A 20,789-nucleotide genomic window follows, 5' to 3' on the forward strand; every position below is an offset into this window, starting at 1 on the left:
CCCCCTCAGCTGGCCCACTGCCCCCTCAGATGGCCCACTCCCCCTCAGATGGCCCACTGCCCCTCAGCTAGACCACTGCCCCTCAGATGGCCCACTGCCCCCTCAGATGGCCCACTGTCCCCTCAGCTGGCCCACTGTCCTCTCAATTGGCACTGTCCCAGGCTCCAACCGTTTACTGTTTCTCTCTCGCTAGAGATGCATGCCAGCTATGTTTACCAGCATTCTCTGTGTTTACTCTCACGTTGGGTATTGAAAACATTCCCAATATGTAGTCCTGCTTCGGAATGTGAGGCGAGGCATTTTGGTGGCGGGGGGGGGGGGGGGGGGGAACGGACGGACGAACAAGACAAGGGAATACACAATGAATGGGAGGACACTAGAGGTGCAGGACTGAGGGACCTTGGCGTATGTGCCCATAGATCCCTGAAGACAGCAGGACAGGTAGATAAGGTGGTTAAGAAGTAATTGTTGCACTGAGGGTGAAAAGCCTGGGTTGTGCACGACTGCTGCGGTCCTGTTTTTTAAAATCCTGTCTTGAAAGGTTGGGAGCCAGCGGGTGCAATTAAGACACTGTAAAAAGCTTTGGGCTAATGGAGTTTTGTTTGGGTTAAGGGGGGGGGGTTCCCTGTGGAGTTAATTAGATAATAATATCATCATTATTGCCACAAGTAGGCTTACATTGCAATGAAGTTACTGTGGAAAGCCCCTAGTCACCACACTCTGGCGCCTGTTCGGGCACACTGAGGGAGAATTCAGAATGTCCAAAATACCTAACAGCACGTCAGCTTGGGAAGATGCCAGAGGTACTGGGTGGAGCTACGGGCAATATACAGAAAAGCAGCATCATTGGAGCTTTAGAGCAAGCTGTGAACAGTTCGGATGAAAGATATGTCTGTGGACAGATTAGCAGTGTGGCTGGCGAGGTGAATAAACCAGGGTTTCTGCATGGTTCTGAAAGGATTCAGATATTTCCTTCAAAGCAGTGTCAAATGATCTTTCTTTCTGAAAGTAGAGGACCAGAACATCATTTCAAAATGCTAAAGGTATTTGAAGTCGAGGTGCCGGAGTGTGGTGACTAGGGGCTTTCCACAGTAACTTCATTGCAATGTAAGCCTACTTGTGACAATAAAAATTATTGTTATTATCATTATCTAATCAACTCCACGGGGAACCCCCCCTTAATCCAAACAAAACTCCATCAGCCCAAAGCTTTTTCCAGTGTCTTAATTGCACCCCCTGGCTCCCAACCTTTCAAGACAGGATTTTCTTTAAAAACAGGACCGCAGCAGTCGCCTTGTTTGAGTGGGAATAAAGGTAGCAGTTAAGGGTATGCCAACTGCATTGATTAACAATGTTTCCGGAGCAATTGTAAGTAATTTTTCTTGTGTGATGTTGAAGATATTTTAATACCGTGTTCGTATTAAAGCTTGTCTGAATAAGCCGTATCCCTACTATTCGTGGTCTTAAAAAAGTAAATAAAATATGGGGGACTGCCTGGGGTCATAATAAAATTGGGGGCTCGTCTGGGATTTTGCGTTAATTCTTGTTTGGCTTGGGATAATTGAATTTAAAGACAGTGAGTGTTTGAGTTAAATAGGGAGTGACTGGGGTAGATCTTTCAGTTCAAAGTACTTTCCTGGGTCAGGGGGCTGTTTATAGAAGGTGACGAAACAAAGCCGATGGGTTGGGGGGAAAGGCTGCAGTTGACCTTCTCTGAAGGGGTGAGGGAGGTACAGGTAACCCCAGCGACAGCTCAGCGTTTATATTTTCCCGAGACACAGTCTGAATCATTGGCATTAGCTCGGATTCAAGGACGAATGGAACAGGTAGAAACGCAGGAAAAAGGGAGGGGACTTCCAAAGGGAATGAGGAAGCTCAACGTGGAAATGGCAAGGCTGGCTGGGAACTAGGGAAAGGCCGGCAGAGTTTCTTCCGGGAGATTTCTCACTGCGACTCGCGCTGAAAGAATACAGGATCCAGGGTGTGAAACTTGCCCCAGGTTTAATGGCTTTTATTTTCCTGTCTTTGCAGTTTCTGATGTGGATCTATCCAGTGCAGTTTGTCTCGGTCTGGTCGAAGGCGTTGTTGGCAAATTTCAGTTCCATACAAGTAAGGCAGCATGTGTCCTGACCACAGGGCCCTGCTTACAAGAGCGCGCCCTGGGATATAATCACGGGGAGATGGTGATGGAGCGTTAATGTCACTGGATGTGTAAACCAGAGGCCCCAGGCTCTAGGGACATGGGTACAAATTCCACCGTGTCAACTGGTGCAATTTTAGTTCCATTCCCAAATCTGGGAATTGTCGCTAATCTCTGGAATGATGACCCTGACAACTTTCAGCGACTGTCGTTAAACACCCATCTGGCTCGCTGATGTCCCTTTCGGGCAAGAAATCTGCCGTCCTTACCCGGTCTGGCCTACACGTGACTCCATACCCCACAGCAATGTGCGCGACTCTTAACTGGCCCCTCTGAAATAGACGCGTGAGCCAATCAGTTCGAGGGCAATTAGGGATGGGCAACAAATGTTGGCGAGCACAGCGAGAATGGAATTGGGGTCCATGGTTCTGGCCCTGTTATTGATAAACGCAGTGCCTGGCGTACAGAGGACCTGGCCTCTTGACCAGGCCCATGGGGGTCGAGGCCAGGCGAGGCCAGTCAGTCACATGACCAGGCCTCGTGCTCAGTCAGCCAGAGAAATTGTTGAGGAAAGTCTTTGGAGAGATTGAGTAGAGGGCTACGTCGAGAGATTGTTTGCTCTCCCCTGGGGCCAGGAAGGTTTAGGATTCGATTTCAATCGAGGATTTACGGAAGGAAATTGGTCGCAAGAATGAACGGGAGAAGGCAATGGCATGGCGCTTGGTGCGTTGCTCCTCTGGAGTGCCAACACAGATAAGGTGGGCTGAAATGGCCTCGTTTTCGAGAGGGGGGGGGGGGGGGGGGGGGGGGGGTGCCATGTCCGAAGAGGCAAGCCTGCAGATACAAGGGAGGACAGGTGGAAAGAGAAGTGGGAGTAAGGGGTCAAAACCCAAGTGGACACCGAGAACAATGGGGGAAACGTGAAGGGGAAGGCGAGGGTGTACAGCATTTGAACATCAGGACTGAACCACTTGAGGCCTTCCTTCCTGTTCTCGTAGACTTAGAGTGCTTCCTCATCCTCATCCGACAGAAGGGCCTTGTGGGAACGGTGCCGGGGAAACACAAGATGTATAAAATCACCAAAGTGGCGGTGATCCCACTGACAGACATGGAACCCTCCGACCTGCAACTTGAGGTAAAGATTCAACATTTTGTTCCCCCCAACGCTTCCCGTCTTTTGGATTTCCCCCCCCCTCTCTTGCTGTGCAGGTGTGCCCCCCCCCCCCCCCCCCCCCACCCCACCCCTCTCCCCGTGTGGGGCAGTCTCCAGCTCCTGGGTATTTGCTCAGGGTGAGAACCCTGCTTTACCATGACAGCCTCCGCTATGATCCCAAACAAAAGTGGAAGCGGGCTCCAAACACTGACGCTCGGCCAAACCCAGGCCCAGGCTTCGGTATTTCCGCTAGGCCCCTCGCTTGCCTGCTGCTTATCCTGGTATCCGGAGTTCCTGTTTTCCCCCTTGCCACAGGCTGTGACCCCAAACCTCCACCTCACTAAACTCCCTTTTCCTCCTTTCGGGAGTTTTGCTGTCACCATTCTGGGTTCTTTGATTCCGCAATCCCATTTGGAAACTGGGCCTCGTGTCTCGCCATATTCGTGTCGGGGGTTGGGGGGGGGTTGTGGGCCCCGTATCGAAGGAAGGACGTGCTGGCCTTGGAAAAGGCCCAGAGGAGGAATGATCCCGGGAATGAAGAGCTTGTCCTTCGAGGAACGGTTGAGGACTCTGGGTCTGTACTCGTTGGAGTTTAGAAGGATGAGGGGGGATCTTATTGAAACTTACAGGATACGGCGAGGCCTGGATAGAGTGGACGTGGGAGAGGATGTTTCCAACTTGTAGGAAAAACTAGAACCAGAGGAGACAGCCTCAGACTGAAGGGACGATCCTTTAAAAACAGAGATAGGAGGAATTTCTTCAGCCAGAGGGTGGTGAATCGGTGGAACTCTTTGCCGCAGAAGGCTGTGGAGGCCGAATCACTGAGTATCTTTAAGACAGACAGAGATAGATAGGTTCTTGATTAATAAGGGATCAGGGGAGAAGGCTGGAGAACGGGGATGAGAAAAATATCAGCCGTGATCGAATGGCGGAGCAGACTCGATGGGCCGAGTGGCCTAATTCTGTCCTATTCTTATGGTCTTACGGTAAGGTCAAAGAATGTCACCAAGTTGCAACGGGAAATCCATTGAATGAATGTGTTCAGACCCTGCGTCCAAGGGACCATTTTCCAGGGGAGAAACCTGTAGGGGGAGACATTTGTATGGTGCGCAAACGGGTCAGGAGGAAGTAAGGAGGTCAAACCTTGTCTGTTCGGCTCTGCTTCCACCTTTCCTTTAACTGCTGCCGGGGGGGGGGGGGTCACCCCTACCCCTACCCCTACCCCTACCCCTACCCCTACACCCCACCCCACCCCACCCCCACCCCTCCACCCTCAGCCCCCTCGGTTGAGCCAGTGCAGTGTTTAGGATCTGGAAAGCATTGCCATGAGAGTGTGTGGAGGCAGGCTTTGGGGACCGAGGCCTTCAAAAGGGATTTGGATCATCTTCCGAGGACAAAATATTTCCAGGGCTACGGGGTAAAGGTGGGAAAGGGGGAATTTTTTCGCTGGCTGGGCCCAGCATTTGTTGCCCATCCTTAATTGCCCCCTGAGAAGGTGGTGAGTGAGCCGCCATCTTGAGCCGCTGCAGTCCCGGAAGTGTAGGTACACCCACCGTGCTGTTAGGGAGGGAGTTCCAGGATTTTGACCCAGTGACAGTGAAGGAACGGCCGATATATTTCCAAGTCGGGGCGGTGAGTGACTTGGAGGGGAACCTCCAGGTGGTGGGGTTCCCAGGTATCTGCTCTCCTCGTCCTTCTAGATGATAGAGGCCGTGGGTTTGGAAGGTGCTGCCTAAGGAGCCTTGGTGAGTTGCTGCAGTGCATCTTGTAGATGGTACAATAAGTGAGTTGCTCTTGCAGGGGGCAAGCAGGGATATGGCGGGCCGAACGATCTCCGTCTGTCCTGTAAGCATCGTACGATTCTCCCAATATTCTGCGACCCTGTTTCGGGATGTGATGTTAGGAAAAGGGAAGTTCCCCGTCATTTGAGTTAGAATTGGTTTAATTGTTTTTATTGTTGAATACATTCCACTTCATGTTTAAATGGACTGTGCTAGGTACATAAAGGGGATGCAGGTAGAACTGGGAGAGTTGATGGACAAATATTCACTGTTCAGAATAAAGCTCCATTTGATGAAGTCGAAGATTGTCTTGTTGGCAGAGTTACCTTCGGAGCTTGACATGGAAGTGGGAGGGGAAGGAAAATAAGTCCCCAGACTGTGTAACTGTGTCCTTTTCTCTACATAGTTGTGTGAGATACATCCGAGACTCACTTCAGACCCCAATGAGACGACCTTTCTGAAAAAATCACCTGAAAATCCTTCTCCCAAGCGTCAGGTAAGATTCATCTCTCGATTCCTCCGTCTCACTCTTCCCTCCTTCCATCTCCCAGGAACAATCATCCGCTCCCAACCTTGGCCACTGTGCCCTCCCGTGGGCAGACGCTGGTACTGTTCTGGAGGAAAGCCAATCCGGCATCCTGGCTTCGGTGGGAACTCAGTTTGTACAATGGAATCCCTACAGTGCAGAAGGAGGCCATTCGGCCCATCGACTCTGCACCGACCTTCTGAAGCGAACCCTACCTAGGCCCAGCCCGCTGCCCTAGCCCCGTAACTCCAGCCAATCTATGGACACAAGGGGCAATTTAACGCGGCCAATCCACCTAACCTGCACATCTTTGGATTGAGGAAGGAAACCGGAGCACCCGGAGGAAACCCAAGCAGTCCATATCCAAATGCAGCAAGACCTGGACAATATCCAGGCTTGGGGCTGACAAGTTACATCCACACCATACAAGTGCCAGGCAATGGCCAGCTCCAACATGAGAGGATCTAACCATCGCCCCTTGACATTCAATGGCATTACTATCGCTGAATCCCCCACTATCAACATCCTGGGGGGTTACCATTGATCAGACACTGAACTGGACCCAGCCATATAAATACTGTGGCTACCAGAGCAGGTCAGAGGCTGGGAATCCTGCGGAGAGTAACTCACCTCCTGACTCCCCCCAAAGCCTGTCCACTATCTACAAGGCACAAGTCAGGAGTGTGAGGGAATACTCTCCACTTACCTGGATGAGTGCGGCTCCTAACAACACTCAAGAAGCTCCACACCATCCAGGACAAAGCAGCCCCGCTTGATCGGCACCCCATCCACAAACATTCACTCCCTCCACCACCGACGCACAGTGGCAGCCGTGTGTACCGTCTACAAGATGCACTGCAGCAACTCACCAAGGCTCCTTAGGCAGCACCTTCCAAACCCACGGCCTCTACCATCTAGAAGGACAAGAGCAGCAGATACCTGGGAACCCCACCACCTGGAGGTTCCCCCTCCAAGTCACTCACCGGCCCGACTTGGGAATATATCGGCCGTTCCTTCACTGTCGCTGGGTCAAAATCCTGGCACTCCCTCCCTAACAGCACAGTGGGTGTACCTACACCATAGGGACTGCAGCGGCTCAAGATGGCGGCTCACCCACCACCTTCTCAAGGGCAACGAGAGATGGGCAAAATGCTGGCCTAACCAGCGGGAGCCACATCCTGTGAATGAATTTTAAAAAGACACGGGGAGAACGTGCAAACTCCACATAGTCACCCAAGGTCGGAATCAAACCCGGGTCTCTAGCGCTGAGAGGCAGCAGTGCTAACCACTGTGCCGCCCGACTGGAGGTCGGGGATTCGTACCCCAGAGGTGCCCGCCCTCACAAGCAGACTGGCACTATTTTCAGTGCTTTATGCCCGCAGCCCCCCCCACCCCCCGCTTTCTCCCCCAGGCCCAGAGACTGCAGCACGGACTTCAAGGGCGACACTCCCAGTGGGACAATGAGTGAGCCATGAAGGATGGCTTCTCCCTTCCTGAATTCTCTTCCCGTTGGGGTTACGGATTACCCGGTCGCTATTGTGTGTGGGATCTGGCAGTCTTGATTCCTGCGCTGCAACCATGACCATACACCTCCAAAGGCTGCAAAGCCATCCCGCGGATGGGAAAGGCGCTATAGAAATGCAAGATGCTGTGGGGCACCGTTAAACACTGGCGTTACAGGAGGCCTCACCGGTCGGTGAAGCCAGGACCCAGATTTTCCAAAGAGCGAGTTTCTCGAGTTGGTCCAGTGTTGTAGCTCTCCCACCGCGCCCAGTGTCCCAACTGTCTCCGCGTTATACTCCCTTCTAATAAATCGTAACAATCAATAAAATAAACAAAGGCCTGGGGGTGAGGGCCCCGGAACGAAAACACAACATCAAAGGAAACTTAGCGAATCCCATTAAGATGTCATTAATTGCTGACGATGTATTCCTTCCACTGTGGTGTCCACAGGGCGCGGTGGTCCCTTATTTGAAGGTGATCACATTATGATTATGGTCACTGTCTTCCACTCTGAATTAACTTCAATCGCTGGGAAAATACTCCCTTCACCGCGATTTCACTCCCGGTCTCGCAGGCGGACTAACTCCACCTCCCCCTCCCCCGCCCCCACTCTCCGATTCTCTCTTCCAGTTCACGGGCGAGGAGAAGCTGGAACGTCGGCTGCTGGAGGAACTCGTCAAAATGTTCACCAATTCGGACTCCTTCTACTACAGCCTGACCTACGACATCACAAACTCCGCCCAGCGGCAGAACGGCAAGGCGCAAGGCAAAGAAAGGTCGCCGGCGTGGGCAAGGGTCAGAGGAATGCTTGTTGTCGCACTCTGCACGCCTTGTCCCGTACCCGTGTCCTCCGCGTGTGAGGTCGTCCGCTTACCATGTCGCCACCTCAGGAGAAAGGCCTCCCTCTGATTCCGGCCCCTCCCCTTCCCCATCCCCATCCCCCGATATTATCCAGTGTCCTCCAGATAGAACAGTACAGGCCCTTTGGCCCACAATGTTGTGCCGACCATTTATCCTAATCTAAGATCAACCTAACCTACGCCCCTTCAATTTACTGCTGACCATGTGCCTGTCCAAGAGTTGCTTAAATGTCCCGAATGACTCTGACTCCACCACCTCTGCTGGCCGTGCATTTCACACACCCACCACTCTCTGTGTAAAGAACCTACCTCTGACCTCTCCCCTATACCTTCCTCCAATCACCTTAAAATTATGTCCCCTTGTGACAGCCATTTCCACCCTGGGGAAAAGTCTCTGGCTATCCACTCTATCCATGCCCCTCATCGCCTTGTACACCTCTATCAAGTCACCTCTCTTCCTCCTTCGCTCCAGTGAGAAAATCCCTCGCTCCCTCAACCTTTCTTCATAAGACCTGCCCTCCATTCCAGGCAGCATCCTGGTAATCTCCTCTGTACCCTCTCCAAAGCATCCACATCCTTCCTATAATGAGGTGACCTGAACTGGACACAATATTCCAAGTGTGATCTAACCAGGGTTTTATAAAGCTGCAGCAAAACCTCGCGGCTCTTAAACTCAATCCCCCTGTTAATGAAAGCCAACACACCATACACCTTCTTAATAACCCTATCAACCTGGGTGGCTACTTTGAGGGATCTATGTACGTGGACCCCAAGATCCCTCTGTTCCTCCACACTTCCAAGAATCCTGCCTTTAACCCTGCATTCAGCATTCAAATTCAACCTTCCAAAATGAATCACTTCACATTTATCCAGGTTGAACTCCATCTGCCACTTCTCAGCCCAGCTCTGCATCCTGTCAATGTTCTGTTGTAACCTGCAACAGCCCTTGACACTATCTACAACTCCCCCACCCTTCGAGTGATCGGCAGACTTACTAACCCACCCTTCCACTTCCTCATCCAAGTCATTTATAAAATCCACGAAGAGCAGAGGTCCCAGAACAGATCCCTGCGGGACACCACTGGTCACCGACCTCCAGGCGGAATACTTTCCATCCACTATGACTCGCTGTCTTTCTGAATGAGCTGACCATGGGGAACCTTGTCAAATCCTTACTGAAATCAAGATACACCACATCCACTGCCCGACCTTCATCAATGTGTCTCGTCACATCCTCAAAGATTCGGCTTCATTTTGGACAGTCCACTGTTGAGAGGCCGGGGAGGCAGTGGGGAAAATAGGCCGTCTCCTGTCCGAGTGTCGAGCCTCCTGTATCGGAGGCCGCAGGTTTTGTTCAGAGAGGCCACCTTTCAGGGCCGGATGTCAAACCCAAGGCCCCAGTAACATCTCTCGCCTTTTGAGGAGGACCAGAGTAATTCTCCCCCCAAAGTCCCTGACCAATATTTACTCCCCCTCAAACTACTCCCTTTGCTAAATGTGTCAGCCGCCTGCACAAACCAAAGTCTCCCCCCCCCCCCCCCACCCCCCCCCCCCCCCCTCCCACCCCCCCACCCCACCCCCCACCCTGAGGGCTCCTGGCCGCTCCCGCCCCCTCCGCGTGCACACACTCCCAAAGAATGGTACAGGCCCACATTCTGTCCACCACCCGGAGACCAAAAGGTGGGGGACACACGCTTGACCTTGCCTTCCCGAGGTAAAGTTTCTAAAATGTCCGCCTTTCCGTTTAATTCAGGCGGATGACAGATTCTTCTGGAACAAATATATGATTCGCGACCTGCTTGAGGAAAAGGTAGGTTCGGCCTTCTGACTTGGTGCCTGGGGAGCCTGTTTGTACCCGGCCGCCTCTGACAGCAGATTTAAAGGGCCCAGACACATCTCCTGGCTGCCTGACTGTTGGAGGACGTGCCTGCCCCTTTAAGGCTGCATTGCTCTCTCCCCCCCCCCCCCCCCCCCCCCCACACTCCCCCAGGGTGATTCCTGCCGTTTTACAGATTGGTGAAGGCCGGCGGAATGTGTGCGGAGCAGAGGCCGGAGCAGAAGGAGTTTTCTTTTTTTAAATAAATTTAGAGCACCCAATTATTTTTTTCCAATTAAGGGGCAATTTAGCGTGGCCAATCCATCCACCCTGCACATCTTTGGGTTGTGGGGGTGATGTACCATCAATTGGACGCGAGGCACGATGAAGGTCCAAACTGTGGCTTTAATCAGCGAGTTGTTAGCCCGGTGGTCGACTACAGAGAAAGGCCGACCGCCGGGAACTCTGGGTACTTATACCCTGCCTCGGAGGCAGGGTCTACTTGCCTCTCGACCAATTGGTGAGCAGTCACATGACTAGTCCCAGCCAATCAGAAGAGAGGCACATGACCAGCCAGAGCCAATGGGAAACCCATGCTCTGCACCAATGGCAGTGCTCCCATTCATACCACCACAGGGGGCGAAACCCACACAAACACGGGGAGAATGTGCAAACTCCACAGGGACAGTAACCCAGAGCCGGGATCGAACCTGGGCCCTCTGCACCGTGAGGCAGCAGTGCTAACCACTGCGTCACCGTGTTACAAGCAGGCGTGCTGAAGACGACATCAAGCCCACGCCTGGTGGTAGCGTTTGGAGACTCGAAGCAGGGAGGGCTTGTAGGGCCTCCTCCATACGGCACAACCACACCCCATTTACCCTCCTTCCGCTCCCCCCATTTACCCGCCTTTCATTCTCCGACAACTTCCCGTTCTGACCTTTGACCCAATGTTATTATTTCCCCTTCCCTCCCCCTCAGAATGCGATGGCGGACCAGTGGATCATCCCAATCATTCAAGGCTTTGTGCAGATGGAAGAGATCCACATCCACTTCTCACAGTACCTCGAGGAAGAAAACAGCTTGTCTGATCTTTCCCAGGATGAGGAGTTGCCAGGCTCCAGCGAACCAAACTTCCTGCTGATTCTTATTTCCCGACGGAGCAGATTCAGAGGAGGTAGCTGAGTCTTTCCTTAACACCACATGGACAGGCATTGGTGCATTTACGCATGACTCTCTCCCTCCCAGCCCTCTGTCACTCCTGCTCTCTCTTGCTCTCCTCCAGCTTCCTTGCTCTCCCGCTCTCTCTCTTACGCTCTCACTCCCGCTCTCTCACTCCTGCTCTCTCACTCCTGCTCTCTCTCTCTTGCTCTCGCTCTCGCTCTCTCTCTCGCTCTCGCTCTCGCTCTCTCTCTCACTCTCGCTCTCTCGCTCTCTCTCTCGCTCTCTCACTCTCGCTCTCTCACTCGCTCTCGCTCTCTCTCTCTTGCTCTCGCTCCCGCTCTCTCTCTCTCTCGCTCTCTCTCTCTCTCCCGCTCTCTCGCTCTCTCTCTCTCCCGCTCTCTCTCTCTCGCTCTCTCACTCTCGCTCTCTCTCTCGCTCTTTCACCCCCGCTCACTCTCTCGCTCTCTCACTCCCGCTCTCTCTCTCGCTCTCTCACTCCCGCTCTCTCTCGCTCTCTCACCCCCGCTCTCTCTCTTCCTCTCTCACCCCCGCTCTCTCTCACTCCAGCTCTCTCTCTCGCTCTCTCACTCCCGCTCTCTCTCTCTCTTTCTGTCTCACCCCGCTCTCTCTCTCGCTCTCTCACTCCCGCTCTCTCTCTCTTTCTGTCTCACTCCCACTCTCGCTCTCGCTCTCTCACTCCCGCTCTCTCGCTCTCTCACTCCCGCTCTCTCTCTCTTTCTGTCTCACTCCCGCCCCTCTCTCTCGCTCTATCTCTCGCTCTCTCACTCTCGCTCTCTCACTCCCGCTCTCTCTCTCTTTCTGTCACACTCACGCTCTCTCTCTCTCTATCTCTCGCTCTCTCACTCTCGCTCTCTCACTCCCGCTCTCTCTCTCTCTTTCTGTCTCACTCCCGCTCTCTCTCTCGCTCTTTCACTCCTGCTCTCTCTCTTGCTCTCTCACTCCCACTCTCTCTCTTGCCCTCTCACTCCCGCTCTCTCTCTTCCTCTCTCTCTCCCGCTCTCTCTCCCGCTCTCTCTCCCGCTCTCTCTCCCGCTCTCTCTCTCCCGCTCTCTCTCTCCCGCTCTCTCTTCCGCTCTCTCTCCCGCTCTCTCACTCCCGCTCTCTCTCTCGCTCTCTCACTCCCCCGCTCTCTCTCTCGCTCTCTCTCACCCCTCTCTCGCTCTCTCTCTCCCTCCCAGTCATTGTCTCCCTCGTTCTCTCTCTCTCTCCTTCCCCCCCCTCCTGTCCCTGTCTCTCTCGCTCTCTCTCTCTCTCACCTTCACTGTTGCTTTCCCTCTCGCAATCTCTCTCCCTTCCTGTCGCTGTCTCTCTCGCTCTCTCCCTGTCGCTGTCTCTCTCGCTCTCTCCCTCCCTCCCTGTCTCGTCGTCTCTCTCTCTCTCTCTCTCTCTCTCTGTTTCTCTCGTTCTCCCTCTGTCACTCTCTCTCTCGCTCACTGTTAGTCTCTCTCTCTCTCTCTCTCTGTTTCTCTCGTTCTCCCTCTGTCACTCTCTCTCTCGCTCACTGTTAGTCTTTCTCTCTCTCTCTCTCTCTCTCTCTGTTTCTCTCATTCTCCCTCTGTCTCTCTCTCTCTCGCTCACTGTTAGTCTCTCTCTCTCTCTCTCTCTCTCTCTGTTTCTCTCGTTCTCCCTCTGTCACTCTCTCTCTCGCTCAGTCTTTCTCTCTCTCTCGTTTTCTCTCTCTCTCTGTCCCTCCATATTTGGTGTTTTGGAGCTGGTCAGAGTAACAATTTGTGTGGAACCCTGATTCGGCTTCTGTGGAGGGAACAATAGAAAGATAGGCATATTTTTTTCTTTTTAAATATTTTTATTGCTTTTCTCATTTTATGTTTCACACCAGTTCATAAGTTTATTTTATTTGTTCATCCGATGTGGGCGTCGCCGGCTGTGCTCTCATTTATTGCCCATCCCTAATTACCCTTGAGGGGTCTGGAGTCACATGTAAGCCAGACAGGGCAAGGGAGGAAGATTTCCTTCACTGAAGGACATGCGCGGACCAGATGGGTTTTTACGACAAGCGACAATGGATTTGGAAGACGTCTTACAACACCAGGTTAAAGTCCAACAGGTTTGTTTCAATCACTCGCCTTCGGAGCGCAGCTCCTTCCTCAGGTGAAGCTGTGCTCCGAAAGCACGTGTTTGAAACAAACCTGTTGCACTTTAACCTGGTGTTGTCAGACTTCTTACTGTGCTCAACCCAGTCCAACGCCGGCATCTTCACGTCATGGTTTTATCGTCATCGTTAGACTTTTAATTCCTTGACTAGTTAAAGTTTTATTGTTGAACAATTTAGGGCAGCACGGTAGCATTGTGGATAGCACAATTGCTTCACAGCTCCAGGGTCCCAGGTTTGATTCCCGGCTTGGGTCACTGTCTGTGCGGAGTCTGCACGTTTTCCCCGTGTGTGCGTGGGTTTCCTCCGGGTGCTCCGGTTTCCTCCCACAGTCCAAAGATGTGCAGGTTAGGTGGATTGGCCACGATAAATTGCCCTTAGTGTTGGGGTGGGGTTACTGGGTTATGGGGATAGGGTGGAGGTGTTGACCTTGGGTAGGGTGCTCTTTCCAAGAGCCGGTGCAGACTCGATGGGCCAAATGGCCTTCTTCTGCACTGTAAATTCTATGATTATCTATGATAATTATGTGGGTTAGATAACTATAAGAATATTATCAAAAACTACGGACTATTATGAATAGTTGAAGAGCGCCTGCAAATTGTGGCTGTCCACTCCGAAGACTATCCCCACGATCCCTGGGGTAACAGCGCCACGTAGTTGTTCTCTACTGCCTCCTGCTGGTTGGAGGTCTCGTATATCACTATTTACATGACTGCTTCTGCATATCATCACAGTGCTGTCTCCAGCTCCGTCCATTATTGCCGGAGTAAACCTATGATTGTCGCTGATAGGTGCCATAGTGGACATTTCGGTTCGGCCAAAGTGCCGGATCTGCGTTCATTTGACGTTTCGCTCAATGACCTCAATGTAGGTTTAAGGTGCGAGGGGCAAGGTTTAGGGGAGATGTACGAGGCAAGTTTTTTACACAGAGGGTGCCTGGAACTCGCTGCCGGAGGAGGTGGTGGAAGGCAGGGACGATAGTGACGTTTAAGGGGCATCTTGACAAATACATGAATAGGATGGGAATAGAGGGATACGGAACCCGGAAGTGTAGAAGGTTTTAGTTTAGACGGGCAGCATGGTCGGCACGGGCTTGGAGGGCCGAAGGGCCTGTTCCTGTGCTGTACTTTCCTTTGTCCTTCGACCCAACAACTACGAAGCGTGCGACAGCCAATGAGGTACAGTCACTGTTGCAGTGTGGGAAACGCAGCAGCCAATGTTTGCACAGTGCGATCCCACACACAGCACAGTGCCGATGACCAAATCATCCGGGTTTTTTTTTTGCGATGTTAATTGAAGGATAAATATTGACCAGGATACCGGGGGGGGGGGGGGGGGGGGGGGGCTCTGCCTCACCATCAGCAATGGAATGGTTAATGAGCTGTTTCTGTCTCTCTCTCTCTCTCTCTCCAGGAATGCGGTACAAACGCAGGGGAGTCGATAGCGAGGGAAACGTGGCTAATTACGTGGAGACCGAGCAGCTGATTTACCGAGGGGATAATATTCTGTCCTTTGTCCAGCTCCGGGGCTCCGTCCCCGTCTTTTGGAGCCAACAGGGTTACCGATACAAGCCCAGGCCCAAACTACACAGGAGTAAGTTGGGAGGGCGGGCCAGGCTGATCGGAAGTTCTCCACGTTCTGATTGTCTCCCTTCGCTGTGGGGCACTAGCTCAGTGGCCCCACTCCCAGGCCCAGTAAACGTGCTAGCCCGGGAACAGCGCAGAATGGGAGGAGGCTCACGGGCCCGGCAAACCTATTCCACACCATGGCGGCCAGCAGCTATATTGACGGCACACCTTCTCCTCCCCCCCCCCCCCCCCGTCCTCTCTGTCCTCAGAACAGATCAGTCATTCCTGATGCGCCCAGCTTCCACAGAGCTCTGAGACCTCACAAGAGGTCTGTTCACCCGGCCTGTCCCGTCAAGGCGGCTCGGCCCCACATTCCTGCTGGCCCCCACTCCGCCGATCCCCTTGTTCCTCAGGAATCTGCCTTGAAACTATCCACTGACCCTGCCTCTGTCACAGACCCTCTGTCACAGACAACACTCCGTTTGCCATCCCAAAGACTTGCTGTGGCTGTATTGCGAACCTTTTCGTGATTTACAAAAAAGGGTTTGTAACACGGAGAGAAGTAAACGGAAACTTTCCTTTCCTTTTGGAGCAGGTGATCAAGAGAACAGGCTGGCTTTTAAGACCCACTTTGAGGAACAGTTTAAGGTTTACAGTCGCGAGGTTTGTTTCCGTTTCTTACTCATCCCTTACCCCCCTTCCCCCTTCAGCCCTGACTCCGGCCCTCCAGGCACAATCCCTGTCGTTCTGCTCCGGAACTCCCTCCATGGACCAGTCTGGAACCCGGAAAACCCCCTTATTCTTGGAACACTGGAGAATGATCAATGGCGGGGGGTGGGTGGGGTGGGGCTCAGTCAGGTCGCTATAGGAGCAGACCCAGTAAGAGCCAATGGGGGGAGGGGGTGGCTCAGTCAGGTCGCTGTGGGAACAGACCCAGGAAGAGCCAATGGATGGGCTCAGTCCGGTCGCCATAGGAGCAAACCCAGTAAGAGCCAATGGGAGGGGGGTTCAGTCAGGTCACTATGGGAACAGACCCAGTAAGAGCCAATGGGTGGGGGCCTCAGACAGGTTGCCATGGGAGCCGACCCAGGAAGAACCAATGGATGGGCTCAGTCCGGTCGCCATGGGAGCAGACCCAGGAAGAGACAGATTGTCAGGAGAAAGGAAGACAATGGAACTTTGCACTTTTAGTTTGAGCTTTGTGAGAGTTTGGATCCCAGAAGGTGTCTGGATGAAGAATCAGCTTGACCCCAAATTCCACACGGTCCCTGTTTCTTTTCCAGGGGGAGTGCGGATGTGACCCCTGGCTCGGGATTGCTAACCGGTTGTGTCTTTACTCTAGGTTATCGTCAATCTCATGGACCACAGGGGCCAGGAGAAGCTGATTGGTGATGCCTTCCTGAGACAGGTGGAGTTGCTTAACGACCCTCGCATCATTTACGTCTCCTTCGACTTCCACCGTCAATGGTGAGAGGACAGTACTGCTGGGCTCAACTCCGTGTACCCCATTCTCCAACTCTCCCCCCCCCCCCCCGCCCCCAGCTCACCATATAACACCCTCATCACCTCCCAATGCCAGCAGTTCCTCTCTCGCTCCCTGAAACCCCTGCTCCCCCGAGAGAGAGGATGCGAATCGGTCTCTCTCCCCCCCCCCCCCCCCCCCCCCCCCCACCTCCGGTGCCTTCCAGCGGCCGACTCGGCTAACACAGATTGTCCCCTCATCTCTCCCAGCCAGGGCAGGAAGTTTGAAAACGTCAACATTCTGACGGAAGGAATCAGTAACATCATCAACGACCTGAGTTGGTTCAGGTAAGCAGCAACTTGGCGCCGGCTTCTCCAGCCTGGAATTCGGGCCTAGCCGTTCTGGGCCCCGAGCCGCATTTCACAATCCGAGGGAGGGAAATCTGGCCACCAGAGGGGAAACCCCCCCTTCCTTTTCTTTCTCGCAAATGATTATTGTTTTGGCTCGGTTTAAACTGTCGGCCTCCGCACCGTCAAAGAATCTGAGCCAAATAATACGCAGAACAAGCAGTTGGTTGAAGGCTGATAATGGAGGGAAAACAGATTGCAGGGGTGCAGTAGGCCGCATCCCTACCTCTAGGCCCGAGGCTCTGGGTTCAGGCTCCACACCAGGCCTGGTTGGCTGCGGCAGGAGTAATCTTGAGCCGTTTCGACGGGCTGATAGTCAGCCGGGGAACCCTTCCAAACGGTGAGGTGTGTGTGGGGTGGGGGGGGGGGGGGGGGGGGGGGGGGGAGGTGCCTGAAAAACCCTCACAATACAAGGAATTTGCGAATCATTTGAATTCACGTGTCACCATCTGCCACAGTGGGGATTTGAACCCGCGTCCCCAGGACTTGAGCCGAGGTGGCTGGATGAATAGACGGGTGGCAGTAACACCCGGCCACCCTTTGCAGATTCCGTTCTTTTGTGGGCGGGTAAATAGCCCGCCCCTTGCCTCCGTCCCTCCTTCACGGTGTCGTCAAGGGGTACGAGCAGCTGTTGGTCAAGAGCTGGGCAAATTTCCCTCGCTCAGGGTGAACATCCGAGCAGCTCAGCCCCTCAATAGCGAACCTTTGCCCTGTGTCCCTTAACACCATTCGATAATGGAGGGTCCCCCCCACCCCCCGATCTCAGCCTGGGATAACCCTCACGAGGACCACGCGGGCTGATTGACCTCCAGGCTGATTTGGTAGACTGCGTGTTGCCGTGGTGAGCGGGAGCAGACCCACCCAGCAGGGACTGGTTATTGGGATCTTTAAACGTAGCTCCAAGACCTGGGCCGCCTATACAGTTCTCTGTCCCATCGTCTGAACTGTTAATGGATGCAGACAGTGGTTGAGGCCAGTGTTGGCGACACCAGTAGTAATGGGACGGGAACTGACCTCTGGGAAGGAACATGGCCGCCACTCTTGGCGATCTCGGCAGTTGCGGATATGAACCTTGCTCTCTCTGTCTCCACGCCTTCCGCAGGTTGACTGAGGGTGTGGTGATGAACTGGCAGGAAGGCGTGCCTCGTGTCAACTGCATGGACTGCCTGGATCGGACCAACCTCGTGCAAGCCGCCATCGCCCGGAACGTTCTGGAAAGACAAGTAAAGCGGCGTCTTCTCCCCTCTCCCTCTGCGCCTCTCGCCCTGTTCATCTCCTTGCCCTCTCACCCCTGACCCTTGCCCTCTCACCCCTGACCCTTGCCCTCTCACCACTGCTTCCCCCACCCCCTCCCATCCCGCACCTGCTGCTGAGAGTTTCTTGGAGGCAGCAGTTATTAAAGGGCCGCTGACGCTAAAGAACTCGGAGCAGGAGTAGGCAAATCACCCCCTCGACCCCCCCCAACCCCCACCTCCGCCATTCATTCCGACCATGTCTGATCCCATCTCGGCCTCAATTCCACTGTCCTGCCTTCCACCCATCACTAATTATAATTCTGTCTATCCCTGCCGTGGAAAGGGCCAATTCCGATTTTGGGAAAGCTGGGGGTGCGGGAATTTTCGCCACTGATGCAGATCTCCATTTCTACCTGGGGAGGGGGGGTGGGGGTGAGGGGGGGGGGGGGAGCGCCAGCGGTTCTGGGGAGTTGCCTGAGTAACTATCCTGACGCCACTTTAGGGGTAGCGCAGTGATTAGCACTGCTGCCTCACAACGCCAGGAACTCGGGTTCGACTCCGATCTGTGAAGAGTCTGCACGTCCTCCCCGTGTGTGCGTGGGTTTGCTCCGGGTGCTCCGGTTTCCTCCCACAGTCCAAAGATGTGCGGGTTAGGTGGATTGGCCGTGATCAATTGCCCTCAGTGTCCATAAGGTTAGGAGGGGGTTACTGAGTTACGGGGAGAGGATGGAGGCGTGGGCTTAAGTAGGCTGCTCTTTAGGGTGGCATGGTGGCACAGTGGTTAGCACTGCTGCCTCATGGCACGGAGGACCCAGGTTCGATCCCGGCTCTGGGTCACTGTCCGTGCGGAGTTTGCACATTCTCCCCGTGTTTTTCTGTGGGTTTCGCCCCCACAACCCAAAGATGTGCTGGCTAGGTGGGGTCGGCCAGGCTAAATTGCCCCTCAGTTGGTTAAAAATGAATTGGGTCCTCTAAATTTACTGTTGAAAAAAAAATAGGGTGCTCTGTTCGTGGATCCGTGCAGGCTCGATGGGCCGAATGGCCTCCTGTACATTCTAAAAATACCCATTTCGGGCCGAGGAGGATCCATTCCATCAGAACGGGCTGGGTTTGACCTCCGACCCGGAACTGAAAGCCAGCGAGGTCATTCAGTCTGGACGAAGGGCTCATCAAGTTCGCTCGAGAGGTCGTTCCCCCCCCCCCCCCTCCACTTGCGTTCAAACTCCGCCGTCCCGCAGGACGTCCGCTGACCTGAGCTGGAGGACCACGGACGGTTTGCTAATCGGCTGCCACCTCCTCCGAGCCTCTTCTTTTGCAGATGAGGACGTTGAGGCTGCTGCCCCGTCGAGCCACTCTGCCCCAGGACGTTCAAAAGATATTCCAGACCGTCTGGGCAAACAATGGGGACACCATCAGCAAGCAGTACGCTGGCACCAACGCTATGAAGGTAAGAGCTCTCACCGCTCGCTTGTCCCAGCTGAGGGCCAGAGGGGCGAAAGAGAGAGAGGGAAAGGGAGTCTCCTCGCCAAGCGAGTGACTGGCGGCACTTTGGGGCGTCTTGGCGGGGGGCACAGTGTCTGGATTCAACAGGTCCCGTGCTGCCCCCCCCCCCCCCACCCCCCACCCTTGTAGTGGATTGGCTGCCGCCACGGCAGGGCGCATCCCGCTGTCCGCTTGCCTCAACGGCCGCACTGACCACAAAATGCAGCATCCGCCAGCGGGTAATTCAACAAAAAAGGATCTGTGGGGGCTGGCGTGGTGGCACAGTGGTCAACACTGCTGCCTCACAGCGCCAGGGACCCGGGTTTGATTCCGGCCTTGGGTGACTGTCTGTGTGTGGGGAGTTTGCACGCTCGCCCCCCCCTCCCGTGTCTGCGTGGGTTTCCTCCGCACAGATATGCAGGTTAGGTGGACTGACCGTGCTAAATTGCCCCTCAGTGTCCAAAGTTTAGGTGGGGTTACAGGGATAGGGCAGGGGAGTGGGCCTGGGCGGGGTGCTCTTTCGGAGGGTCAGTGCAGACTCGATGGGCCGAATGGCCTTGTCGGGATCCTCCGATAGTCTTACACCTTCTTTAAGCCGGGGGGGGGGGGGGAGAAAGGAAATCGTTTTCACACAGAACATCCTGTCGTTGACGCCGAACCCTGATTTATTTTGTTCTCTCGCCGTGTTAGAGCGATTTCACTCGTACTGGAGAGCACAAGTTTTCTTCCGTGATGAAGGACAGCTACAGGTCTGCGAACCGCTATTACCTCCATCACTTCAGGCACACGTACAGACAGGCTGTCATTGGTAAGGAGGAGAGGCGGAGGCCAAAGGTCCATCATGGCCCATCGGAGGGGATTTGGGGGAAAGAAAACCGGCTGGGGAATTCTAAAATCGAGGCGTTAAAGTCACTGGAAGCTGATGGAGTGGGAGGGTGATCGGAGCTGGCGGTAGAATATTTGCACAGGGTGAAGTGCATTGGATGACCCTGAATTGCTCGCGGACGGGAGAGGGGCCAGATTTGCTTCATGTCGGTGGGATGCGGATCAAGGGCATCTGACAGGCCTGGGAAAACCAGTGGCCCACTTTAATTCAAGTCCCCGTCCCTCAGTCTTAAGGGGGTTGCAGATGGGTTCCACATGAGTGGGTAGCACAGTTGCTTCACAGCTCCAGGGTCCCAGGTTCGATTCCCGGCTTGGGTCACTGTCTGTGCGGAGTCTGCACGTTCTCCCCGCGTCTGCGTGGGTTCCCTCCGGGTGCTCCGGTTTCCTCCCACAAGTCCAAAGATGTGCAGGTTAGGTGGATTGGCCACGATCAATTGCCCCTTAGTGTCCAAAAGGGGAGGTGGAGTCACTAGGTTACGGGGATAGGGTAGAGGCGTGGGCTTAAGTAGGGTGCTCTTCCCAAGGGCTGGTGCAGACTCGATGGGCCGAATGGTCTCCTCCTGCACTGTAAATTCGATGAAAACTAATCTATGAGTGTGCGGGATGGGAGCCCCAAAATGAAAAAACTCCCCCATGTGGTATTCAACATGAAATATCTTTAGTCTTGGCCCGATGCCTG

At 54.0% G+C, this 20,789-nt stretch overlaps 1 protein-coding gene across 2 annotated transcripts in view; it reads left to right on the forward strand.

Moving 5' to 3' along the window:
* The first annotated feature begins 2,033 nt into the window (after positions 1-2,033).
* LOC119957496 (phosphatidylinositide phosphatase SAC2-like) overlaps positions 2,034-20,789 on the forward strand; it is a 31,456-nt gene continuing 12,700 nt past the window's right edge. Inside the window, exons 1-13 of one of the 2 annotated variants that reach the window (XM_038785599.1) lie at positions 2,034-2,109; positions 3,139-3,275; positions 5,481-5,570; positions 7,734-7,898; positions 9,717-9,773; positions 10,758-10,953; positions 14,485-14,664; positions 15,235-15,302; positions 15,982-16,106; positions 16,371-16,448; positions 17,611-17,731; positions 19,062-19,190; positions 19,916-20,033. In XM_038785599.1, the coding sequence (XP_038641527.1) occupies positions 3,207-3,275; positions 5,481-5,570; positions 7,734-7,898; positions 9,717-9,773; positions 10,758-10,953; positions 14,485-14,664; positions 15,235-15,302; positions 15,982-16,106; positions 16,371-16,448; positions 17,611-17,731; positions 19,062-19,190; positions 19,916-20,033 (1,396 nt within the window). In that variant the 5' untranslated portion in view covers positions 2,034-2,109; positions 3,139-3,206. Of the gene's footprint in view, positions 2,110-3,138; positions 3,276-4,991; positions 5,039-5,480; positions 5,571-7,733; positions 7,899-9,716; positions 9,774-10,757; positions 10,954-14,484; positions 14,665-15,231; positions 15,303-15,981; positions 16,107-16,370; positions 16,449-17,610; positions 17,732-19,061; positions 19,191-19,915; positions 20,034-20,789 lie in introns of those variants that run through there. The other variant, XM_038785600.1, reaches the window with a different exon arrangement.

Source organism: Scyliorhinus canicula, chromosome 26, assembly GCF_902713615.1.
Source record: "Scyliorhinus canicula chromosome 26, sScyCan1.1, whole genome shotgun sequence".
In the NCBI taxonomy this organism is placed as follows: Eukaryota; Metazoa; Chordata; class Chondrichthyes; order Carcharhiniformes; family Scyliorhinidae; genus Scyliorhinus; species Scyliorhinus canicula.